General features: G+C 39.6%; 1 protein-coding gene and 1 long non-coding RNA gene across 5 annotated transcripts; both read right to left on the reverse strand.

The window, feature by feature from the left end:
• Positions 1-513: 513 nt before the first annotated feature.
• On the reverse strand, positions 514-13,290 carry LOC137950495 (uncharacterized). The gene is made up of 2 exons (XR_011111950.1): positions 12,570-13,290; positions 514-909 (listed from the first exon to the last, which is right to left on the reverse strand). It is a non-coding gene; the product is annotated as an uncharacterized lncRNA (long non-coding RNA).
• Positions 13,291-13,580: 290 nt separating this feature from the next.
• On the reverse strand, positions 13,581-17,832 carry LOC137950448 (scarecrow-like protein 1). Of its 4 annotated transcripts, none has more exons than XM_068796916.1 (2): positions 17,761-17,832; positions 13,581-15,693 (listed from the first exon to the last, which is right to left on the reverse strand). In XM_068796916.1, exon 2 carries the CDS (start codon positions 15,479-15,481, stop codon positions 13,757-13,759), a length of 1,725 nt encoding a protein of 574 aa, XP_068653017.1. In that variant the 5' UTR covers positions 15,482-15,693; positions 17,761-17,832; the 3' UTR covers positions 13,581-13,756. The 4 variants fall into 4 exon arrangements, with proteins under 4 accessions (XP_068653017.1, XP_068653015.1, XP_068653016.1 ...); XM_068796914.1 differs by lacking the exon at positions 17,761-17,832 and adding an exon at positions 17,571-17,616; XM_068796915.1 differs by lacking the exon at positions 17,761-17,832 and adding an exon at positions 17,178-17,553.
• Between the last annotated feature and the right edge of the window lie 1,538 nt (positions 17,833-19,370).

A 19,370-nucleotide genomic window follows, 5' to 3' on the forward strand; every position in this document is an offset into this window, starting at 1 on the left:
CAAAACAAATTTAAGAAACCTTGAAAGAAGCATGGCCAAAATTTGAGGCTTAGTCATTAAAATAGAAGTAGAGGAAACAGCTTTAGAAGCTCCTCCCATATGAAAGCTATTTTAATGGATACTACCCTCTAAGATTCATATAAAACACTGGTTCACACTTGAGGATGAGATCAATTTGCATCTGTGGATCAACAAATTCTTCAACAAACTGAGCTAGGAAAAGAAAGGATTTATTTGGCAACATGATCTAGAAACTCACTTCTCATTGTCTTCATTGATATACAGGTAAACAATTTAATCATCAAGTAAGTAGAGATATTTGTTCCATATTCTTTTACAGATAGACAGAGTAAAATGATAGAATCAGTAATTAAATAAAATTGTTGCCCCTGGTGGATCTTATTAGATGCTTATCACATAAGCAGAATATATCTACATTGCAAGATAGACCCACTATTTTAAGATAAGATGCACTTAAGTTGATCATAGACCCCCATTGCATAAGGTACCAAAAAAAAATAAAACTTATTCTACTAGAGAAAATGTACAAAGAGAAAAGCAACAAACCTGAAACAGAATACCAGAAAGAGTGTATCCACCTCTCTTTTCAGTAAATAAGGTAAGTTGATAGAATCTCCAAAATAAAATAGTGTGTTTTCCTCGGCTTACAAGCAGATCATTTTAAGACAAGCTCATAAAGAAACAACTGGAGGTATCTTTTGCTATCTATGGCTGAGAAACAGGCCATTTAATTCCAACCTGTGAGGTCTAACTTATCGGCGACATTATACATTACAAGACGTTCCCAAACACGGCCAAAGACGCTCTCACCTCCATACATGAATGTGAGAGCCCAGGAGAAAAGAGCCACAGTAAAAATAACAAATCCAATTGCTGAGCGTACTACATCTGCAAGAGGACACATGGAAGTTACTGAAACAGATAAAGCTGAGTTAAAAAGGATAAAGGAAGCACAACCTTAAAAAATTCATAATCATGAGTACTTAGAAGCTGTTTAAGCTGGCTACGGACTTAGCAAATGACAGCACTGAGAAGAATTAAAAGATTCATGAACTCAAGCAAACATAGTTGGGACAGATGAGAAGAAGAAGATGAATCTAAAGGCAGTGGAAAAAATCATCCTTATAGCACATTTCACTAGCGACAGGCTTCAAGTTCTTGTACCGTGGTTGCACATTTGCCAGGTTGACTTATGTCTGGGTCAAGTCATCTCAGGTTGCACATTAGCCTAGTCGACTTGTGTATGGGGAAGTCATCTCAGATTTGAGCTTCCACCAAGATAGAGGATCTGACTTGTGTAGAACCCTCATCTCGCCCTAAAACTTGCAACTTGGCTAAGTTGTCCATGTAACTCAACCAATACACAAGATGCCCCAAGATACCAAAGACAAGCAAAGAAATACTGTGTTCTTGACGTCACACAAGGCTGGTTGGCAGCTTCCATGCTGTTGTCAACCATTTGCTCCTTGTCCACGGGAGGGATGAGGAAGGTCACCCACTAGTCCTCCGTGAAGTTGCTGCAGTACTGCTCAAGTAGAGGGAGATGGTCGTGAGGGCCTGCACTGAAGCCTTACTTATAATGATGCTCTTGGTAGTGTTTGAAGGGATTGGTGTAATGGCATGAGTGGCCCTGTCCACGATCGAAAGGCAGAGTTTAGGACTTCTTGTGTCTGGACAATGAGAATGATAACATGACCTGAAAGAAATCCCAACAAGGTGGAGGGCATGAACAAAGCTAGGGGACCTGATCCACAGGTTGGCTTCTTGGAAGTTGACAATGCCATGATGGGCACATTGGGATGACATTGGGTGCACATCAGTAGCGGGAGCTACCAGTCTGGCTTTGATCACTTAGTAGTTCGATGCGAACAGAGGAGCAACTGCCTCACTGGCATGTATGATGGTATCGCTGATGGTGATACCATCATCAACATCACCAACATCAACACCACCTGAACCACTATACAAAAACTTCAAGCAATCCCATGAGATTGGAAATGGGTAGCACAAGAGGATAGAAATGATGAGTTGCTGCTTGCAGAGAGATAAACTAGTGAACGCCTTTTCATCTCTCCAAGCATTGAAGATGATTACCTCAATGAGGCCCGTGGTCTACATGAGGGCTCCGTGGAATAAGCATTCTCTGAAAGGCATCTTATAGAAGGTGTCCAAAACATGGTGTCCATCTCCTTACTGACTCATGCTAAGAGAATGGTTATCACCAAAAATCGCTTACGTTTTAAATGTGATGTATCCCGAAAACCGTAATAAATTTTTTCAAGCCAAAGGGGAAGAGACGACGAACCTTCACTGCCGAAATCTAGAGAAATACCCAACCTTGAGCAGACGACGTCTTTCGATATCGCTGATATAACTCCGATAACAGTAATCCAATGTGTGCGAATGCAATAGAAATAAAAATGGAAAATCCAAAGTCAAAATCACGATCGAACTCAAATAAAATCAGCAAGCATAACCACCGGTTTTCGAGAGACCAACACTCTCCCTGAGCAAGGCTCAAACGACAAAAATGACGAATCCCCTTCTCTCCCTCTGCTGTCCCTCTATATTCCCTCCCGTAACCACTTAAAATTGTAAAATTCCAAAAATGCCCCTATCCATATTAATCACTATTAATTCCTCTAATTATCCTTCAGCTGTTGTTTACTCCTTCTAGAGTAAGTAACACTAATTTGGGGTCTATCATTACCCCCCGCCCAAACTTTCACATTGTCCTCAAGGTGAAAAGCAGGAAACTGGAGCCTCATTGCTTCAAAATCCTCCCAAGTGGCTTCAAACTCTGGTAGGTCCTTCCATTGCACCAAAACCTCTAATTGTTGCTGCCCATTTTTATCCACCCTTCGTATATTCAAAATGGCAGCAAGTTCAACCAACATCTCTAATTCAACAGTCAATTGTGGAGGAAGAATTGAAGATGAATGTGATATTCCTTTTGCTCGACGAAGTTGGGAGACATGAAACACCGGATGCACAGAGGACTTTTATGGGAGTTGTAGTTTGTAAGCAACTCTTCCAACTCGTGACACCACCTCAAAATGGTCCATAAAAACGTGTTGCCAACTTCTCATTGCGCCGAGAGGCCAAGGAGCATTGCCAATAGGGCTTGAGTTTTACAAACACACGATCCCCAACCTGAAACTCTTCATCCCGCCTTTTAATATCAGTCGTTGCCTTCATTCTCTGCTGAACCCGTAGTAATTGCATCTTCAAATCGTCAAGATACGCATCCCGTTCCTCTAAAATCTGTTCGACTTCAGAAACTGTAGCTGTCCCAGACTTATAGTGCAATAAGGACGGAGGGTCACATCCGTATAAGACTCGGAATGGAGTGGTACCAGTAGAAGAATGGAAGCTAGTGTTATACAAATATTCCGCCCAACCATTTTGCCCAAGTTTTCGGTCTGTCAGAAGAGAAACATCAAAGATAGGTCTCCAAACACCTGTTAACCACTTTAGATTGACCATTTGTTTGAGAGTGGTAGGCGGTGCTGTGCCTCAAATCAGTCCCTTGGAGATGAAAGAGTTCCTGCCAGAAATGACTCATAAACACCTTGTCCCGATCCAAAATAATAGACTTGGGCACCCCATGCAGTCTAATCACCTGTCTCACAAATAAATCAGCCACGGTTTTGGCTGTAAATGGGTGCCGCAACACCAAAAAGTGAGCATACTTGCTCAACCTATCCACCACCACCATAATAGTATCAACGCCCTCAGACCTTGGCAACCCTTCAATAAAATCCATGGTCAAATCCTCCCAAACCCTCTCTGGTAAGTCAATAGGCTGTAGAAGACCAGCTGGGGACCTTGCCAAGTGTTTGTTCTTTTGGCAAATCTCACAATTTTGAACGAATTCAGTCACTTTTTTCTTCATACCCGGCCAATATTAGTCAGCAACCATTCTTCTATATGTTTTAACCTCTTTCGAATGGCCCCCAATAGGTGTGCAGTGGTATTCACACAATAAGGTTGGAATTAAGGAAGAAGTCACAAATAAAACCAACCTACCATTGTAAAAGAGCTGCCCATGGTCAACTTGAAACCCCACTACCTTGTCACCAGCTGCCAATAGTGTGAGAATTTGTTGTAAGAATGAATCCGTTGCCACTTCCTATTGTAAAACATCCATATCCAGCCATTGCACCCCCAAAAACTGCAGCTATATTCATCATGTTAGGTTTGCGGGAGAGTGCATCTGCCACTCTATTACTTTCCCCCGGTCGATATTGAATGTCAAAGTCATAGCCCATCAATTTCACTAACCAACGTTGATATTCCACACTTACGAGATGTTGTTGCAGCAAGAATTTTAAAATTTTGTTGGTCAGTTCGCACCAAAAACCTCCTTCCCAGCAGGTAAGGATGCCATTTTTTAATAGCCAACACAATGGCCATTAGATCTTTTTCATAAATAGACTTCAATTGGGCTCGTTCACTCAATACTTGACTAAAAAATGCAATTGGCCGTTGATCTTGCAGTAGAACAGCCCCTAGCCCATATCCAGAAGCGTCAGTCTCCACAATAAACAACTTCGAATAATCAGGTAGAGCCAAAACTGGTACCGTAGTCATGGCTTCCTTCAAACACTCAAACGCCCCGGTGGCTGCATCCGACCACCCAAACCTATCTTTTTTTAATTGATCAGTCAAGGGTCTCGCAATATCTCCATAACCCGAAACAAATTTCCGGTAGTATCCTATAAGACCAAGGAAACCCCTTAGTTCCTTAAGTTTGGTTGGTGTTGGCCAATCAACCATAGCCTATATCTTACTAGGATCAACTGACACCCCCTCTCTAGAGATGATATGTCCCAAGTATTTTATTTGTTCTCTCCCAAAAGAACATTTCGTAGAATTAGCATACAACCTGTATTCTTTTAATTTCTCCAAAACGGCCACTAAATGATCACAGTGAGCACTCCAACTTGGACTATATATCAAAATATCATCGAATAATACCAATACAAATCGCCGTAGAAAAGGTTTGAATACCTCATTCATAAGGGATTGAAATATAGCCGGTGCATTGGTAAGCCCAAAAGGCATGCCCAAGAATTCGTAGTGTCCTTCATGAGTCCGGAAAGCTGTCTTGTGCACATCAGTTGCTTTCATTCTGATTTGGTGGTATCCTGACTTCAAGTCCAGCTTCGAAAAGACTTGTGCTCCATGAAGCTCATCTAACAACTCATCGATCACTGGAATGGGAAACTTATCTGGAATAGTTTCCTTGTTAAGGGCTCTATTGCCCACGCAAAATCTCCATCTTCCGTCTTTCTTCTTGACTGATAGCACAGGGCTTGAAAAAGGGCTAGTGCTAGGCTATATGATTCCAACAGCCAACATTTCTCCCACCAACCTCTCTATTTCATCTTTTTGTATTTGGGGGTACCAATATGGACGAACACTCACCGGTGAAGCTCCAACCTTCAAAGTTATGGCATGCTCCTTTTTCCCGTTTTGGTGGTAACTCTTGGGGCATAGCAAATACATCCCCACACTTCGTCAAAACTTTCTTCACCATCGTTGTTGTGTCCTCCTTCGGTTGTGATGTTGCCACTGTGGTACTACCCAACTCCACAAGAACCCCATGTCCCTCATGCTTGATAGTTCGCATCATTGCCTTAAGTGAAACCAAAATTTTGTGCAAGGAGGGATCTCCCTGTAACACCACCGTCTCATTACCCAATCTAAACTTCATAACATGGGTTTTCCAATTCGTATATGTTCCTCCTAAGGTCTCCAACCATTATACACCTAAAATCACATCGGTGCTTCGCAATTCCAAAGGCAGAAAATCCTCCACGACCTCAATTCCTTGAAGAGTTAATTGAACCCCCTTACAAATTCCTTCCCTGGGAAGTGCCGCACCTATGCCCAATTGCACGCCATAATTTGTTGTTGGAGATAAAGGCAGGTGTAGTTTTTTGACCACTGTAGTAGAAATAAAATTATGGGTTGTGCCTCCATCAATGAGCACGACGACTGGTTGTTCTCCGATGCTTCCCGCAATCTTGATAGTTTTCGGAAGTGTTAATCCAACTACCGAATTCAACGACACCTCCACTATTTGAGCAACCGCTCTAACCTCTTCTTCCTGTTGTTCACACTTGCCGTCGTTGTCATCCTCCATAACTTCTTCTTCCAGCTCTTGTAAAATCAGCACTTGTAAATCCTTATTTTTACATCTATGCCCAGCTGAGAATTTTTCATCATAACGGTAGCACAAACCCCGCTCTCTTCAGTATTGGATTTTGGCTTCCGTGAGTTTCCTGAATGGCGCCCTCTTCTCCATCCCATGTTTCGTCGTTTCTGCCATGGACGTGGTCCTCCCATTACCCCCAACTATGGTCCCCGCTGGTTTTGGAGTACCCAGCCCAAACCGAGTCTGCTTAATAACTTTATTTTTCTCTTCCAACTTTTGGGCCAACTTCATGGTCCTTCCCAGCCCATTGGACTCCAACACCCTCACCTCGGCCCGAATTTCTGGCTTAAGCCCATTAACAAAGTTGGACTCCAACACCTTCTCTGAAATATCTTCCAACGTGGAAGCCAAATCCTCAAATCGCCTTCTGTAATCTCTCACGGTGGTCTCCTGCTTCGACCCTAGAAATTTCTCATAAGGAGAGCTATCTTCGGAACTTCGGAACCGTTTTAGCAATAAAGACTGAAATTCTTCCCAGTTCATGATCGCCCTCCTGTTATTTTCATACTTGAACCATTTTAATGCCTCCCCTTCCAGACATACTACGAAAACTTCCAGTTTTTCAACGTGAGATACCCGATTTAGCGAGAAATAGCGTTCAGCTCTGTAAATCGACTCCCTCAAACACTGGCAACTCTAATTTTCTGGGTCGCACTTCATACCAGCCTTGCCTATTTCGGTCAACCTCCCCATCGTCTCTTCTGTGTCTGATACCTCTCTAGATCGAGTTATCGCCCACTGCCGAGTCCAGCCCCTGTCTTGTCGTCGTCGGCTTACTCTATGCAGCCAGATTTCAGTTGAACTCCTCTTGGGTACGAAGGAGTTGTTCAACTCGCCCTATCAGCGTCGTCAACCCTTGTTCTATGGCCGGAATCTTCTGAACCTCTTCCTTCATCGAGCTCACCTCCTCCCTTATTGAGCTCACGATTCCCTCCACCGAATCCACCCTCGACTCCATTCTGGTAGTCGCCACGAGGATCGTCTAGATGCTTTGATACCAGATGATGTATCCCGATAACCGTAATAAAAAATTTCAAGTCAAAGGGGAAGAGACGACGAACCTTCACTATCGAAATCGAGAGAAATACCCAACCTCGAGCAGACGACTTCTTCCGATATCGCTGATATACATCCGATAATAGTAATCCAATGCGTACGAATGCAATAGAATAAAAACGGAAAATCCAAAATTGAAATCATAATCGAACTCAAATAAAATCAGCAAGCATAACCACTGGTATTCGAGAGACCAACACTCTCCCTGAGCAAGGCTCGAAAGACAAAAATGACGAATCCCCTTCTCTCCCTCTGCTGTCCCTCTATATTCCCTCCCGTAATCACTTAAAATTGTAAATTTCCAAAAATGCCTCTGTCCACATTAATCACTATTAATTCCTCTAATTATCCTTCAGTTGTTGTTTACTCCTTCTAGAGTAAGTAACACTACTTTGGGGTCTATCAAAATGCTGACTATGTTCCTCCAGAAACTGTAATGGTAATAGCAAACCTGTGACAAAGTCCTCAAGCTTCTCAAAGTGGGGCAGTGCAAGGGGGTCACATCGCATTTGGTGGTTCTCATGCAAAGAGGCATAACTTGACAAAAACTTCAAGAAAGGCTCTGTCTCCAATCAATTCCCATCTAGGCCATAACATCTCAGACTTTTAAGGTCAAAGAGAAGATGTGAGCAACCATGCTTTTGGCATCCAAATTTAACTTCAAGATACCTGTCTCTAAGCTGGTTTCTCACCCTCTCCCTCACAGTTCCTTCAAAATCTGATGGATGTTTGAAAATGTTAATTGTTCCTTTTCAACATCAGTAATATTACCATACAAGAAACACTAAAAAATGGAAGGATAAACAGCCAGGAATTTGGGGGGCCGCCACTTGTCATCAATTGACACTGATCATTGTGCTGAGTTGCAGTAACAAAATTTTCTTACTCCATTTTGTTTTCTAAAGTAACGTTTCTTCCCTGCTATCACCTACTCTTACCTTTCAAAAAGTGAAATGGATGTCATGAAACCATAAAATACTAAACAGTGAATAGACTATGGAGGAATTATAAGTTTTTCTTGCCACAACATCTAGCACTCCACATAAAAGACAACAAAGTGTGAAAAATGATTGGACTAATTAACTGCTTTGGTTTCTTGAAGAACATATAGACAGCACAAGCAGAAGTTGACAATTTTTGTCAATCCAACTAAAACCTAAAGTTTTCTATTCTCCGAATAAGACAAACACATGAGCAAGAAATGAAAATCCTACTGCCAACATGAAAAAAATCTCTTTTTTCTTCTCTCAATGACCATGGAAAGATGCACTCATTCTCCAAGAACTCTAGTCAGTCACAAGGAATAAAAGACATCTTCACTGCAAAAAGTTACCAGGCCAAGTGACCAATTCTGGGGAAACTAGGGTCAGTTTCAGCAACTCTTGCCCATATAAGAACCCTGCATAATAAAGGCTTAGCAGAAATAGCTTACCAATAAAGTTAGTTGGGTAAGCCCCAGTCTGAGTGCACATTGATCAACTTAGTACTTATAGCCAAAATCATTTGAACCCTTTGACTTTCATGTAGTGGACCTCAAGTAGGAGTTATAATAACTTGACACAATGTTATTTTGCATTTTAAAAAAAAAAGTTATTTTATGTTCCTTTTCTTGTGAACTGCACAACAGATTATGCACAATTCAGATCATTTAGTTTCACTATACTTTCTTTATAGAGAACACATTATATTTTTTTTACAGGAAACACTAATATACATTGAGATTTAAAAAAGAGGACATAACCCAGCAATTGAAGACTGTTCAAGGAAATTTAAGCACATAGAACCATATCATATCTTTCTAGTAAACCACCCTAATGACTCTAAAAGTATCCTAATAGCTAAATTCCAAAAATTGTTTAACACCTTGCCTAAAGTGGTGACTTCACAGCAGTACTTCATGCAGTAAAAACCATTTGTAATTTGATATTTCGGGCTCAATCCAAGAACTTAAAATCAGTTTTTATAATTTCAAGCAAAACTAATTTTTTTCTAAATTAGATTCAATAAGCTAAAAATCATTCAGTTGAGATCTTTTAATGCAATAACTACATTAGGGGGTTTCTAATATGAGATCTTGGATTGAAATCTCGCATGGGTAGGTAATTCTCATCTCTTGAGATGGGAAATATAAGTTGTTTCCCTCCAAGAAAACTTTAGTGTGCACAGCCCGGTCTAGTGGGGCTTCACTTAGGAGCTATCCAGCCAATTGGACCTCCATATTCATATTGAACTACAGAAATTCTGAACTGAGCCAGTTCCTCCCTAAATAACTAGCCAAAGTTAGGACCTCTTTCCAAGTAATAAGCATAGGATCTCCTAGACTCCAATGGGATTATTCTCTCATAACAACTTTTCTCATTCTCAAACAAGTAGCCTGAGAAGAGGAGCACACATGTATGTAAGCCAAAGAACAGTTGGACCTTTTTATGTAGCAATAATCCATCCACATCCTGATCTTGCAAACAAAATGTCCAAAGACATGGACCAATGCATTTGCATTGCCCAGGAAGAATATATAGATGGTCCATATAACAAAAATAAACTTCTTAGATTGACTCCAACACCATATATCGGAGCCATTCCTCCCAAAATTACTAACTAAAGTTATGTGTTAAGTTGTGGAGCCAAATCAACGCCTAACGCTAAGTCGGTATGCGGATCGACCTTCTTGGTAAGGTCGCCGTAGGGATTGGAAGGGGGGCAGGGAGTCCCCGAAAGGTCCACGATATATTGACTGTTGTTTTTTTAAGGGCAATTTGGGAATTCACTCTTGTAAAGCGGTTGCCCTAGTTTTCTCTTTATAATTGAGGGGGTGCTGCTATTAAGGTTTTTTTTATCATCATCACGGAGAAAGGTCTTGAGTTGCAGCCCGAGAGAGGTTAGAGAAAAACACTTGTAAGTGTGTGCTATTTCTCTTTGTAAACTATTTCATCTTCATAGTGGATCACTGTAGCGGCAAAAAACAGGACGTAATATAAATCTTGTTGTATTTTCGTGTTTGTTTTTCTTCTCTTCCGCAATTATTATTATTGCTCTCGTTAGTTTGAAATTAGGGCATCTAATTCCTAACATTATGAACATCCAAGCCCAAGCCAAAGTAAGATTAATCTCTTGTAACATTTGCTCTAGCGCACATGTATGGTGGCTAAGGAATGGTTGGACTTTTTTTCCCACAAAAAACTCATCACAAGGCTTAAAAATGCTTTCACTAGAAGATTAACCCATATAACATGCAGAATGAAGATATCTCCAGCATTATTTAAGAAGAAGAAAATTAGTTGTTTTCGTACCCACTTTTTAAGTTTGATTTGGACATGAGGAACAAAAGGTCAGTCTTCTCTTCTACTAAAATAAAAGAAAAGACACCCAAATATCAAATGTAAGAATCCATCTTGGACACTTGAACTGAAATGAAACATTGGGCCAATGTTGGGCCAGAAAAGAATGTTAATTGTTGAAGAGAAGATATATTTCTCTTTTCTATAAATTCAACATTAATTATAAATGCAACACTGTTCATACCCTCAAGATCATAAAATAACCCACGCAGTAGTGTGAAACAATGTCTTTATGTTTTTCTAAATGTTTTTATATTAGAGACTAATTCTCCTCAAGTTCATAAATAGCCTATGCAGTAATGTGAAATAATGTTTTCTATTAAAGACTAAGTTTTTCATAAGATTTATTTCTCAAGACCAAAGAATTTCACTACTTGATGAGGCAAACATGCCCAAACAGCACAGAAGTTCAAATATCAGGTTCTCCTTTTGTATAGGCCCTTCACAACAAGATAATCAAAATACTCTTTAAATCTCCCTGGATGATCATTCAGAGAAGTTAACTCAGAGAATCTTCAATAGCATCAATTTTCTCCCTAAAGGGAGACCAAGGCCATGCCTCCCATTCAGACAGAAGGTACAAGAAATAAGAGTCTGGTTGAACATCTCCATTCAACAAAGGAGGACTTCCTAGAAGTGCCGCACAGCGATAACATTCTTATGTCTATTGTTGGCAAACTCTCTGAACAGATAATTGCATCTAAAACTACTGATAATTTTTTTTTTATTTTGAAAAGTAAAAACAATGATAACAACGCTTGTCAAATTCTCATCTGATAGCAAGATGACATTAAATTATTTGGTCAATAATCATAAGTTTTACATCACAGTGATACCATTAGTACATAGGATGTCTCAACTGTATGGCATCACTGTGTCCTCTGTTTCAACCATTTAACAGACTTCAGGGTCATGTCTATAGCTTAAACATGCTTCCTAGTAAAAATTGGGCCTCTTTTTGAAAAAGGTGCATTTTGAATTTCAGCAATTCTCTCCATATTATAATATGGTACCAGATGCATATATCAACAATGAACTGAAATAACGCCTTTACAAAAAGAAATATTCGAAGTTACTACAATATACTCAAATGAATATAATAAATTAAGAGAGATAATGTTTCCCTCTGTTTCAACCTCTCTGGCCTTTGCAACAAAAAAAAAAAAAACAAAAAGTAAAGGGATCTAGTAATAACATACCCTCAGCACATTAGGACAGATACTCTTTGCTGAATATCTGTCACCATTCCTCTCATATGCATAATGCAGTGACTAGTAGGCAGTAGTAACAAATTACCCATGAGTCACAATCTGAATATTTTACTACACCCAAAATGGGAAGACAATCGCCTTCCCAAGTTTAACGAACTTTTAATTTTCTATTCCTGTGACATCAGGCGACATAATTGGACTTGTACTAAATGGAAAGCACATTCAACGTACGAAATGTCAACCAGTAAGGCGACCATTGTACACCTGATGACAATGAGAATACCATTTGGTCGCCAAAAGAACCACCCTTAAGCTGTAATTAATATCTGATGCAAATTGCAAAGATGAAGGCGGACAAACTAGAACGAGCAAGTGAAGTATGATAAAACAGACCATTCAAAAATACCCACAGCAACGTAAATACAAAATAAACACAACTAAGAAGCTAACCCGACCACTCCCACCTCACAATCACCCAAAACCAAAGAGAAGTACGTGTTAAAAGAAATATGTAATTAAAATTTAATGGCTTGATAGCAAGCCAAGCAAGAAAATTCGACGGTTTATCATGAAAATTATTGAACAATAAAAATTGAAGCATTCCAATTCCATTCAAAAATCAAAAGACAGGATCCAGTCACATCCCTAATTTCCGTTTCAACCAAATGCTATCCACGCCAACATTTGGATGAGAGAGAGATAGAGAAAAGAAGGGCTTACCGCGGTGTAGAAGACGAGAGAATGAGCCAGGATGGCGGAGAACCGGCCAGAAGTAGAAACAATTGATGGCCCACAACCATGGAAGGAGTAGGAATCCGAATTTGAAATATTTGCGAGCGTATGGGAGCGAGTCTTCCTCAGAAAGGCCGAGTGGCCCATCAACTGTCGGCCAAAGTGGACAATGCGCAGAGTTCGGAGAAATGAGCCCTTCACCACTTCCAGGCCGAACTCTGATTTCTTCTGCACCTCCTCTCTCCATCCTGCAACGCGCAAAGTACTCAGACCGCACTCCACCCTACACTAGTGAGGTATATGCAAGTGCAATAACTAATAACAGCTTATCAATCCGTGCTACGCCAGAAGAAGAGTGACAGTGGAAAGGGTTCGTTGGTCCGGGAATTGGTAACGGATCCCATTTATCTTACTTCTAAACTGAATGTAGGAAGGCAAGAGGAGTAAAAATAAGGGTAAAATATACAAGTATATATGTATTAATGGCTTGGTCTTCTCTAATTACTTGTATTAACAAATCTAAACTCAAAAAAGAGGGGAGAGGAGAATGAAGCTCCCTCTTTAACCTTTTTCTTTCCCTCTTTAATCTCTTTCGTTTTTCCAAGTGCCCAAGAACCGCTGTCTTCTTTATCATCGCATAGGATGTGAAGTAAAAAGGTCGACGACGAACAACTCAATCGCCACCACATCCCATTTTTAGAGAGACACCAGGTTGTCTACTTATGACAATAGTTAAAAATTAGAGGTAGAAAAGAGTGGAGAAATATAGGCTTTCTAACCCTTCTCCCCTATTTATGATGTAAATAATTATCAAACTAATTCGGCCAAGGGAACTCTAGAAGAGTCTCACAGGCCTCTGCAGATTGCTCATGTTTTTATCAGAACTCCGTCAGGATAAAAAGGCCATGTTTAACCAGTTAGTGACGGATGGGCACGGCAGAGCCTCTTTTACTTCCACTTTGCAGGGTATGTCACTCTTTCTGCAAACCAACTCTTTAACCAAAATGCTGTGCCTTGAAGCAACATGAATCATGATGAAACAGAGTATATTTTCCTTCTTGTCCTAGCTTCTTTTAAACAGCAGGTAAGTACTACATATATATATACACACAACTAGATAAAGAAATAAATCAGGATTTGAAACGTTTAACAAAAAAAAAAAAAAAAAAAAAAACTCATTTCCAGGCTGAAGCAACAATAAGGATCTTGTCCTCCCATCCGAAGTAGAGAGCCCCACTTTCCTCCTTCACCTTGTATCTGTCACAGTAGGATTTTAGCAGTGACCTAATTGCACCATTCACATATGAACTCAGCGGGCAAGAGATGAAGCCTGCCATGGTCATTCTAGCTCTCCACTTTCCAGCCACCTCATATCTCTCAATTCTATCTTCTCCTTCACAGGCCACAATGTTCACTATATCACGTGCCAGACACTGTCTTTCAACATTCATCCTATCCGGGCTTTCCCTGGGCAGTGTTGCATCAAGCGATTCAAACACAGCTGAATAATAATTATAGGCCTCAACAAATCTAGGAAAAAATGGTGCTGTATTTGTGTTCACGTCTTGCTCAACAATTGTGACAAGCTTTGGTTCCAGACTCTTGACCATGCGAAGAAGCTGGTCGCGTTGGTTCACAGTCGATACACTTTCATCTGGCATGTGGTGGAGCTGGAAAGCAAAGTTGACAATAAGTGCCTCATGGGCCCTACAGTCCAACATAGATGGGGTCACATCAGCTGTCTTAGCAGCAAGAGCTCGAAACTCAAATGGGACTCCCACTGCCTCAGCAATTTTCTCGAGCCTCTGACCAATAATTTTAAGTCCTCCGATGGATCTTTGAACTGATTCAGGATCATCTACGCCAGTGATCCTCAAATGGGGTGGCTTACCATGCCGAGAAGTAAGAGCTTGTATAAGGGTAAAGTATTGACTCCCTTGGTTTATATCGAAGTCTATAATATGAACATGCTCAGCAGCTTTGACAGCCTCAGCTATAGCTCCATTGGCTGCCATGAACCCAAATTTGAAACATGGACAGACCTCAAATAAAATTTGCATGGCAGAGAGACGATCTAAAGTGGGCGGTTCCTTGCATTTAAGAGCTTTATATAGACCTTGGCCTGAAGCAGCCATCCGTGCTGCGAGACCTTCCACCATGTAAGCTGCAATCCTTTGGGGTGGATCTCCCTGGATAGAAACCATCTGACGGAGCTCGCTGACAAGGGTTAATGCTTCATTCATGTTACCTTCTGCTATAGCAGCCGCACAATCAAAGAGCAACTTCTTTGGTGTTCGAGGCAAAACTCGTGCTGTTTCTTTGTTATCGCTACTTATGGTACTCAGGTTTGAGTCAGACGAAGATTCCTTCGGTGAGTTTGGAAGGAGAAGATCTTTGATGGGATCTTCCCATTCACCATCAATAAGCATACATTGATCAGGGTCACACACTTCATCTATTGTATCATCCAAAAGAGCTCTCTCTAGTTCTTGAAATTTCAACCTTATATCTTCATCATCATAGCTGATCCCATTGCCAGGACTTCCTGTGTCTAGGAATTCTGATACTGAAAAGGACGGATCAAACTGTGGACTTCTACTGATTCCAGAGAAAGAATTGTGAGGATCTTGCATGGTAATGGTGGATCCAGATGTAGATACTAAGTGATATGATGTGGAAGCCTGAGGCCGAAACATGGGTACTGAAATAGTAGCTTTTGATGATGCATGGAGAAAGCTGACTTGCTCATCAGAGGAAGAACTGGAGTACTGAGGGCCATAGTAAGATTGGGGACCAAATCTGAATTTCTGCTTGTCGGAGGCACACAGGTGGGCAGGTGAACTGGTATTTGAGTCACCATATGAAGTGGAAGATGAATCACCAGATCGAACCAAAGACATGATTTCTGTTCAGTCCTTGGCTCTGACAGGAAAATTTGTGTTGATTTGCTGGCCTTTCGGGCTAATGCGTTATTTTACTAGGTTCTACTGCTGTTTCCATTTGATTACCATCAGAAAAACATGTAACTGCTGGCACACAAGAAACTCTCCACAGGAATGAATGTTAACGAGGTCTAATGATAACTGGAGTAATCTGGATCCACAAACGGCACCTGAATATGATAAAGCAATAAAGTAAATTCCAAGAAGAAAAGTACACATAACATTCATATTGTGATTAATCACATACATGAGAGAGTGAAGATGGTTATGTCTAAAATATAGTTCACCTCCATAAATTAGAAAGGGTGACAAACAGCACCGATAGTTTAAACTGATTTCTTATATTAACAGTGGATTTATCAAGGTGGCAGTGGGACATGCTAAACTGCTCAAACAACGAATCTGTCTCTCTGACTTAGTCACAACATCAATTACCATGGTCACCAAAAAAACTGCATTAGTAAGTTAAGTTCTAAGGAAAGGAAATTACACACAACACTTACATGATGATTAATCACATAAATGAAAAAGTGAAAATGGCATGCCTAGAATATCACCTCCATAAATTAACAAGGGTGCCAAACAGCACTGATAGTTTAAACTGATTAAAAGAAAAAGTGCTGAAACTTATTTCTTTTTTCGAAAGTGCTGAAACTTATGTTGGACAACAGAATCAATTGATAGCAAACTTAGCTCTATTAAAGTGTGGATCATTCACAAAAGTTAGAAACTTGAAAAAATCCTAAACATCTTCATCTCCGTCTGGTAAACAATAGGTTTAAGATTCACATAGGGTCAGTGATGCATGTAATATTCTATTTATTAAATCCCTTAAAAAAGAAAAAGTAAGACACTCCAAAGTACTTTTGAAATATGATTCAGAAAATTTATGGCTCAAATTGACCTATAATAACATCATGCCAGTTTTGTAATTTGGCATGCTTGATTATATCTTCCATTTCCTGAAAGGAATATCTCAAAAGAATATGACAAAAGTTCATGAACTTTTGCCCACAATCAACATATTAAGAGTTCAGTGAGCCCATGTATAAATCCATGGCTTATCTCAAGCTCCTAATCTAAGATAGGAACAAATGCCTGGTTTCAGAAGGGAAAAAGCCTGATAAAATGAGTACTGTATGGGCACTAGTATCCAAGATTAGTTGATTGACCTGCTATCTGCCTAACCATGATTAAAACACTGGTGGATTAAAAGAATCATAAGAATCTAGAATATATTAAGAAGAAAGAAGAAAGAAGCCCCTTTAATTAGCTTGAGTTTTGCAGACCACTTGAGAGTATCAAGAAAGAAGCTATCATGTTTTACCAATCGATTATCACTCAAACAGAGAAAGAACAACAAAATATTTTCGAGGCAGACAAGTTCCAACGAAATTAAATGGTAAAATATCCATTATGCGATAGCAAAGAAACATAAAGACGAAAAAAATGCAACATTCCAGCAGGCAGAAAACGATGAGAAAATGGGATTTGCTACTTGGGCTCATCTGCAAATCAAACCAGATCGTAGTTGAAACAATCAAGACGGCAAGAATTAATACAGCATTTCCCCATGGCCTACAAAATTAAGAATCTCACAGGAGATCCATCGAAAGAACCAAAGAAAAGTATATCCAAACGTAACATACCCTACATAGAATTAAAACAGATCAAGCATCAAGGAAGCAGACACCCAATAGAACTGAATCTAAGAGAGAAACCCAAGACTCTCAACAAGGAGGGTTTCATCGGAATATAAAGGTCACCCCCTTTGACCGGAAAGTTGCAGGTAATGATCCAAAAGACAAATCTGGAGGTCATTCTGAGGCATCCATTTGTTAAACAATTACAATTTCGTAAGAAGTTTGGTAGGGGTGGATAATTGAGATGCGAAGAATAAAAAATATGGTTGAAATGAAAAACTGAAGGAATACCAAATCCACTAAGCATATAAAATACTGCACCCAGTAAAAGAATTAGAAAGAAAAGAAATCTTAAAAGCAATGAGAAGTCGGAAAATCCAGTGAAGACCCCCCCCCAGAGACACCTTTCAGAAAGCATCTTAACTTCTGGCTGGAACCCAACTTAGAGATTTACAATATCATGGTCAGAATCCGTGTAAAAGACCAAAGCGCAATCTGAATGAAGATTCGGAGAACTTTCAGTAGTGAACACTTAGAAAAAATGCGTAATGTCAAAGTCCCCTAGACGAATATAAAAAATACCATAAAATTTACCTCCCACTGCAGAAACTTCCTCTCTTCTGCCATGAATCTTTCCTTATATTTTCCATTTTAACGCGTATCATTCTATAGGCTGTCAGCAGTCTCCACCATGTCTGACTGGATCACGGAGGAAAGTAATAGTTTAATCCATTTACAACTTATATTGCCTGTGAGAGATGTTAACATGAGAAACAGATGAGAGTTTCCAGCTTTCTGCACCCACAGAAAATTTCCCACTACCCACAGAAAAGATCCCGCAGATTAAACAAGATAATAAAAAAAATGAAGGCAGATGATTAATTTTCATAGTAGGAATTAATCCCACCAATAATTTTTTTAAATAATATATATATATTTGTAATTTTATTATATGATATATCTGGAAAATATTAGATTTATATTTATTAAAAATATTTAGAAATTTGTTTTGGCGTCTCATATTAAGAATTTGTTAGAATATAACGAGCGGCAATGTCGAGAGAAAGCTGAGTTTTACCTGACGCCATGCATCGTCACGCTTCATCCCAAAGTCAGAACCTTCCAAGTTCCAACAAAGAAAGAGTCCCATTTGCAAAGAAAAGTACAAAAATACCCTCAAAGAATCTCAAAAAATCTTTGGACCATTATTACTACTGCAAATATGTAATGACTCTTTTGGCCCTGATGCTTCTGCTGACCCTTTTAAAGATTTTATTGTAATAAAATATTCATTTATTTATTGACTTGATCAATATTGAATTCAAACCAAGTGTAGTGGTGCAGGTGTGAGCCATAAAGAATGGTTTGAGCTCATCACAACCTTTGAATAAATCCTTAAATGTTTAGTATAAATCCCTCCTTGGTGTTTGCAACAAGCAATCACTCTTACCTCTACTCTTGTTACTCTTCTTTGAACTTATTAAACATTATGCAAGATTGAAATCTCTTGTTCAAATGTCACATGATGCACATATGGCAAGTAACTAAGTCAAAACACTAGCTGATCAAGGAGGTTCAAATCTAACTGTTGGTTCAATTACCTTCTATCTTGTGGAAGTTCTACAAGATGTAGGGAAGGGCTAGGCTTTCCCTTTAATAGTGAAAGGAAGGGGTTTCCCTCCCTCATTAGGTTTTCATGGCAAAGGAGGGATTCCTCACCCATGTCATTGTTGTCCTTTCCTTATGTTCTAAGGAGAAAGGAGTAGGGTTGTGGCTTTCAACCTCTACCCCTTTTTTGGTGCCAACAGGGGAAACCTCCATCCTCTCCACCATTAATAAGAGTTCAGGGGGCGATTGTGTCCTCCCGACTTTTCTATGTTAGGTTTCATAAGGACCAAACCTAGAGGAAGGAAGGTGGTGGTGCCTGACTACGTTTGTTAACTTTTACTTCTAAGTTTTAATTTATTTTTTTCAAGCTATGTTTGATGTTTCTTCTTATGGAGATTTATAATTACAATTAAAATTCAAACTAAGTTCAATGCAAATAAGAGTAATCACACACTTGACACTAAAAGATTTATAGTGGTTTATAACACAAACTTAGGTTGCTACTTCCATTCCAAGGTCTTTATACCTTGGAGTTGAATCCACTATGTGAACAATCAAATAACATCTACATCAAGAAGACCATAAGGGCCAATTAT

The sequence above is a fragment of the Aristolochia californica genome, unplaced genomic scaffold (genome assembly GCF_029961685.1).
Source record: "Aristolochia californica isolate CCGP_79_NKW_82.1479 unplaced genomic scaffold, dmAriCali1.0.hap1 SCAF_14, whole genome shotgun sequence".
NCBI classification, from domain to species: Eukaryota; Viridiplantae; Streptophyta; class Magnoliopsida; order Piperales; family Aristolochiaceae; genus Aristolochia; species Aristolochia californica.

Bases quoted from the DNA above. Each gene is read 5' to 3' on its own strand.
- LOC137950448 (XM_068796916.1), bottom strand. From the start codon at position 15,481: ATGTCTTTGGTTCGATCTGGTGATTCATCTTCCACTTCATATGGTGAC.